This window comes from Cyprinodon variegatus, unplaced genomic scaffold (genome assembly GCF_000732505.1).
Source record: "Cyprinodon variegatus isolate N-32 unplaced genomic scaffold, C_variegatus-1.0 Scaffold99, whole genome shotgun sequence".
Classification (NCBI taxonomy): domain Eukaryota; kingdom Metazoa; phylum Chordata; class Actinopteri; order Cyprinodontiformes; family Cyprinodontidae; genus Cyprinodon; species Cyprinodon variegatus.
Genome location: NW_015150552.1, coordinates 886,596 through 893,446, shown reverse-complemented (window position 1 = coordinate 893,446; position 6,851 = coordinate 886,596). Strand labels below are relative to the sequence as shown.

General features: G+C 36.6%; 1 protein-coding gene across 2 annotated transcripts; it reads left to right on the top strand.

Annotated features, from left to right (window-relative positions):
• Window positions 1-1,992: 1,992 nt before the first annotated feature.
• LOC107084390 (probable E3 ubiquitin-protein ligase MID2) lies at window positions 1,993-6,568 on the top strand. Of its 2 annotated transcripts, XM_015374202.1 has the most exons (3): window positions 2,254-4,115; window positions 4,202-4,260; window positions 4,639-6,568. In XM_015374202.1, exon 3 carries the CDS (start codon window positions 4,641-4,643, stop codon window positions 5,784-5,786), a length of 1,146 nt encoding a protein of 381 aa, XP_015229688.1. In that variant the 5' UTR covers window positions 2,254-4,115; window positions 4,202-4,260; window positions 4,639-4,640; the 3' UTR covers window positions 5,787-6,568. The 2 variants fall into 2 exon arrangements, with proteins under 2 accessions (XP_015229686.1, XP_015229688.1); XM_015374200.1 differs by lacking the exons at window positions 2,254-4,115; window positions 4,202-4,260 and adding an exon at window positions 1,993-2,208.
• The last annotated feature ends 283 nt before the right edge of the window (window positions 6,569-6,851 follow it).

Below are 6,851 nucleotides of genomic sequence, written 5' to 3'. Positions count from 1 at the left end.
GAGAAAACATTCAGTAAGTGTCAGTTATGTATGAAAAGGGCCTTACCTCAGAGATCAGAAAGGAATGCAAAGACTGGTTGGACATGATGGCAAGGAAACGATACCTTAAATAGCTGCTTCCTGTGACCAAAGTATGCAGAGCAACACCTCAATCTTTGAAGTAAAATATTATTCTGACTGTGACTGGTTGGATGTGCTCTCTTCATCCTCTGACATGGGAGCTGGCTCTGAGCTCGTCTGCCTGACTGTGTGTTTCCTGGATGGGGCCGCCTGTGGAGCTGGTTTACAGTTGCCTTTTGTATCTCTGCTTCTTTCTCTATGCCTGCTTCTGTCTCCTTGAATACCAGTCGGCCTCGGCAGATGGCCACTCACAATGAGTCTGGTTCTGCTGGAAATGTATTCCTGTTAAAAGGAAGTTTTTCCTCTCCACTGGTGCTACAAACATGCTTGGTGTGAGGGATTGCCTTCCAGTCAATGAGTCGATGCAATCAACTGGTTTTCCTTAGACAGAAAACTTTCAACCAATAAAATTGGACTGTGTGACCTGGTGAACTGTAAAGTGTCTTGAGATGACGTATTGTGATTGGCGAAATACAAATAAACTGAATTGTATTGAATTATGAAATCAAATGCTGCTGTACAGTAACTACGTTATTTACACAAATAATTTTTAGACGATCAAGGAATAACTTCTCAACTTCCAAATACAGGAATTTATTATCAAAACCTTTTAAACTCCATGTTAAACATGTTTCAATCAAAAGCAGTAACCACAGGCTACTAAAGGCTACTGCTCACATGATGATTCCCCATTTCCCATAGCTTATTCATTTCAAATGGAGTTCTTTAACACAACAATTAAAATACTTGTAATGTTCTCAACAATCCCCAGCTCTACAAGATATTTAGGGTTGTGTGGAAAGAAGGATTTATTTCATGGATTGCTAGCCAATAAAAATGCTGTTAGTTGTTAGTGTAGACCAAAAATAATTAAATTTGACAATTAAACAATTTCTGGACCAAATAAATGACTTTGTCTTTTCTTTTCACCAGCTATATTCCAGACTAAGTTATAATGATGTATCCGTAGCACAGTTCGATGCACTGCAGGACTTCAGAATTAAAAAAAAAAAAAAACTAAGAAAAAAACTGATTTTCTATCAATCCCATCATTAATTTGGTTTCATAACACATCACTTTATGGTAGTTGTTAATTAATTTACCAGTGGTTTTATATTGTGCGCACCACAAGGGTTTGGCCTATAAACAAGGCAATAAATTTAGAAGAGAATTAAGTTTCTCTTTGATGCCACCTTCAATTTTGACCTAAGAGCCATTTAGCATTGAACCTTCACTATGATAGTCGATTTTAAGTGTTTAACATTTCTTGTTTTTTATTAATTTGAATTCATCATCAAGCAGTTGCAGGTTGCAGATAGAATGGTACAAGACAGTGTGGAAATTCATAAAGCAGGTCTTGTATAAACAAAGCATTGCTTTGTGTTTTATATTGAATTAGTTTGAATTAGTATCCATCCAGCCATCCATTTCTGACACAATTAATCCCAAGTGGGGTCACAAGGGGTGCTGGTGCCCATCTCCAGCTATCTATGGGCGAGAGGCAGGGTACACCCTGGACAGATTGCAGGTCCATCGCAGGGCAACACAGAGACAAACAAGCATTCACACACACAATCACACCTAAGGAGAATTTAGAGAAGCCAATTAACCTAACAGTCGTGTTTTTTGGATTGTAGGAGGAGGCCGGTGTACTCGGAGAAAACCCACGCATGCCCTGGGAGAACATGCAAACTCCATGCAGAAAGACCCCAGACCGGGAATCGAACCCAGAACCTTCTTGCTACAAGGCAGCAGTGCTAGCAGTCCTCCAATCTGTAAAAATAGTAAAAAATTAAGCTGATCAGTGAGAGGAACAAGTGAGCTTTTAAGGTGAAATTCAAAGTTCAACAGTTGGGTCATTAGTTACTTTGCGTTAAATCCCTTTTTATTTCATGCTTTTTCAAGTTTTGAATGTGTTACTGAATAATATTTAAAACATGTAAAACATGCTACAGGCAACATGGGAGGAGCACATCTAGATTATTTACAGAGAAAAGAAACTAAGAGGTAAAAAAACATTCCTACCATTGATAAACTCCAGTCAGTTTGCATTGAATGCAGAGGAGCTCAACATCACACCTGGAAAAGGTTAAGTTTAACTTTCTTTCTATTTTGCTTTATTTGGTTATTAATCATAATATAGTTTAGTTCTTTTTTAGAGCAGTATCTAGCTAAATGTACTAAAATGGTCAAATTATTAGATTTAGGTAAATTCTCATATTTTAGCATAAACATGTATAAGTGTCTGTTTGGTTTTTACTCAACCAGACTGGCTACAAATGCATTCTGATGCTACAGTTTCAAATTTTTGTGATTTTTCCTTTTTAAAGCATAAGTTAGAGGTACTTTATGTAATCATATGGGTTTCTAATTACTTACTTTATTTACTTTACATTTAACCCTCATTTACTCAGGCAGAATAATTTACTCTCAATTTTCTTACGTCCATCATCCACCAGGACCTTCCTGTTAGTCAATACCAAAATAATTATGCATTTTTCATTGAGGAAGGCCTTATAAAGTACGAGATTGTATTGTTTGGTAAACAGAAAAGCAGTGGTTAGAAGTACTCTGATCTGGAAACTATGTACTTTTTTGGAATGTCACGAGGATAATGCAAAATGTTTCATGCCAACTAAAAGAAAGTAAAATGTTATCAAAGTTGTTATTGTAATGTAAAATGTCTTAAAACAAACAGCCCTTACCATCTATCTGGAATTATGCATACCAAGTTTTTTTCTATTTGTCAAGTTAAACCTATAAGCTTCAATGTTTTTTTTTCTAATTAAAAAAAATAGAAGGAGGGGCTTTTTTGCAACCCTCCCAATAGCCTTGGATGGCTGACATACACAAAGTAAGAATGGTACAAATTTGGCCCCAAGGCTGAGATAATTGATGCTGATAAACATTTTTTTCTGGGTGAAAAATCTGACTGATGTAAGTTATTTTATACTTGAAATGATTAGTATAACACAAACTATTATTTGTTTCTGAACCCCACTTTTTGATTTTACTTTATTTCCCTATAGTTTGTTATTCCCTTTACATTGTGCGTTCAACATTTTTGTTTTCATCAGCACTTCCTGTCTTAGCTTAATTTACTGAATAGGGACAAGAACTATTCAGGGATTCATTTCAAAGAAGACTTGGGCACATCAGTTCATGAAACTTGGCTAAATAAAGCAATTGTGTTTAAAATAAAAATGGACCCTTACTGTATCTCATTCTTGATTAGTTTTTATTAGAACCAGATAACCTTTTTAACTTTTACTTTTTGCCCATGAGGCAAAAGGTTTAGTCACAGTTGAAACACAAAGAAGGATATTCTTGAAGAATTGTGATAGAGCGAAAAACCACTGATAATGTTAGGAAGAGTGATTTATCAAAAAGAATAACTTACAGAACTGCAGAATATAGACAGTATACACAAAGAACCGCAGAAGCAACGGCACAAATCAAAGACCCATAGAAACCAGATAACACAAAATAACTCATCAACATAAAGACGAGTTGTAAAATAGAGTAGAAACTTATCAGCAGATAATAACTAAGGGCCACAACAAAAGGGATATTATGACAGTTTCACCACTGTAAAACCAGTTTTCACACCATGAACAGCTGGTCTAAAGGGGTGTGTCTTTTCTATGAACATGCACGTCAAGAACGTTGCATCTAAAGGCATGCCAGTAATTCTTACTTGGATCTTAGTCTTTTGGTGCCATTTTAGCTTAGCACTATGCTTTAATTTGAGCAAATTCAACCATAGTTCAGATGGTATGTTTAGGGTCTTTATTCTAGCGGAAAGTGGATCTCCACCACACTCTAAAGGTTTTTGAATCCTCTAAGAGGTTTTCTTCCAGGATTGCCCTGTTTTTAATATGTTTCATCTTCTTATAAACCACTTTTCTTTCTCTACCAAATCGCACCTTTCTACAGCATCATGCTGCCTCTGTGTTTCACAGTTTGCCCAGTTGTTCAAAAAAACCGAGAACACAGTAAGGCATAGAACACAAATGAACAGATTTCTACAATGTTTTCAGATTTATTGTCTTCATCTAAAATAGAAACCATGTCTTGGTAGGTTAGCAGCTGCACCATGTTCCTCTGCATCAGTGCTATGAGAGGTATTCAAAGCTTTAGGTAATAGTTTAGAAACTAACTCAGCATAACTTTTTTACTCACCTTTGGTTTATGTTCCTTGGTTTTCCATATTCACTAATTTTGCAGAAAAAAAAAACACAAAAAACCCCCCACAGATGCCTTTAATAGTTGGGTTTACAATAATCTTTGACACTGCAAAAGCAAACTTTTTTAAAACTGTTTTTCAGAGAGCAGGTGATGGCACTGGAAAAGCATGACACATTTTTCTGATTTTGATTTCTAAAACAAAATCAATTAGCAAAGTTCTTTTATGTTCACTTCACAATTTTGTGCAGGTCTATAAAATACAATATATATGACATGGATTACAATTTTTCATATTAAAATGACACAATGTCTAAAACATCTGTCCTTTAGATATGGCCACATCCAGTGGTTTTCTGTCTGAGGATCAGTTCCTGTGCTCCATCTGTCTGGATGTCTTCAATGAGCCTGTTTCTACTCCATGTGGACATACCTTCTGCAAGGCATGTCTGAACAGGCACTGGGAAGGAAAGCAGGGACGTCAGTGTCCTATGTGCAACAACAAATTCAACAAGGACCTCAAACTCTCCGTCAATAACTCATTCAGGGAGATTGTGGAGGCTTTTAAGAAACCTCGTGTGACAGCTGAAGCTACATCCTCAGGAAAACCTCGTGAAGTGTTATGTGACATTTGCTCAGTAAACAAGATCCGAGCCTCAAAAACTTGCTTGGTGTGTTTAAGCTCTTTTTGTGACAGACATTTAGAGCCTCATCTAAGAGTGGCTGCCTTGAAAAGACACAAACTTTCAGATCCTGATCCTGACCTGGAGGAGAAAATATGTAAGGAACACAACCAGATTTTTGAGTTCTTCTGCTTGAATGATCACGTCTCTTTCTGTGCCTTGTGCACAGAACATATTGATCATTTCAAGGTCCGTTTGAATGAAGAGTATGTAGATCAAAGATCTCACATCCAAATGAGAACCTGGAATGAACCGAAAATTAAACATGAAAACAACAGAAAATCGCAGAGTAGAAGGAATAGTAAAGTTGGAAGACCAGAGAATGTGACTGCTCAGGAAACAATCGACCCACATCAGGTTAACGGATGTAACTGTATGTATCATAATCCTGGCATCCTCAGAGGGAAACATTTTTTTGAATGTGATGTCAATGGAAGAGAAGGATGTGATTTGGCAGCTGTTAGAATTTCAGCTTTGGGAACATTCCCACCAAAGTGGGATGAAAACTGCATTGTAAGGTTTAGCATTGCGAGAAGCACTAAAAGATTGACAGTGCTTTTAGATTATGATGTTGGCCTTGTTCTTATCCTTGATCCAGATAATGAGATCCTGATGCATAAATTTATAGGCAGCACATTCAATGAGCCAATCATACCATTGTTTATCCCTAGCCAAAGTAAGCCTTCATACAGTGTACAGAGCTTAAAGAGGAGACTTCAGGAGATCAAGGATAATTCCTATTTCTGGGCTGGTTTGGTTGCAATACTGATACTGCTTTACAAATTCGTTTATCTGTAAAGCAGGCCAAGTTTGTGAGATTCAAATAGGAGTTTACTGAGGCTGGACAAACACAAGCTGTATGTGTAGTCTGTAATAAGATCCCTTGATTAAGTAAAATATTTAGAATACTTACATCGTTTATTTTTCATTTATGTTTATTGCAAGAAGCTACTCTATATAACCATTGAAATCAAATACATGTTAAGGTGGTAAGGACTTACTATACTTTAGTTCTGTTAGCAAAAAAATTTTTTTTAAAGTCTGCATTTTGTTAAAAGGTTATACAACTTTGCATATTTTTAATTGTTTGGGCAATGTATTAAATATGTTGATTTTATTTAGCTACTTTGAATAGTGTTTCCATGTATTTTGTGTGTCATTGCATTAGAGTGATAAGTAATTCGAGTGATAAGTAAGTCAGAGTACCTAATAATTCAGCCGACACAACTATCCCTGAATTTTCTCCAGAAGCACCAGTAGTAAAGCACACATGTATAACTCTTAATGGTGAAAAAAAAAAACCCAGGGGAAAAGCAAAAGTCTAAAATTGAGAAGGAGCATCTGAGTGGGAGTTGTTGAATCAGAGACTGGTGACAGAATCTGAGGAACAGGCTTAAATCCGTAGTTAGGACTCAAAAACAAAGTCAGGTGTGGAGAGGCAAATACAGTAGAGGCAGACAATTAAGGGGGGCAGTAATCAGGAGGCATAGAAAAGTCAGATGTCCAAAGATCAGAAACCAGGAGAATATCTGACGATAGCAGGGCAGAACAGGAAAATCTAGGAGACAAAAAACTTGGAACATAACAGGCGGGCAGGTTGGAAAATAACACTGGACATTTACTCAATGGCTTTCAATAATCTGGCAAGTTCTTGTCAGCAGAGAAAGGAACATATTGACCGGCTAAAAGGTATGATGAATATGTAATAAGGAGGCAGACCATGGAGGTAAACATGGGAACAATGACTCTAACTAAGTGCAGCACAAAGAGCAGAAGGCACACCTGTGTGCAGACAAACAGAGAAAAAACATGACAAAACTCAAATATGTGCAAGTTAAGTAAATATATATAAGTATATCTTGT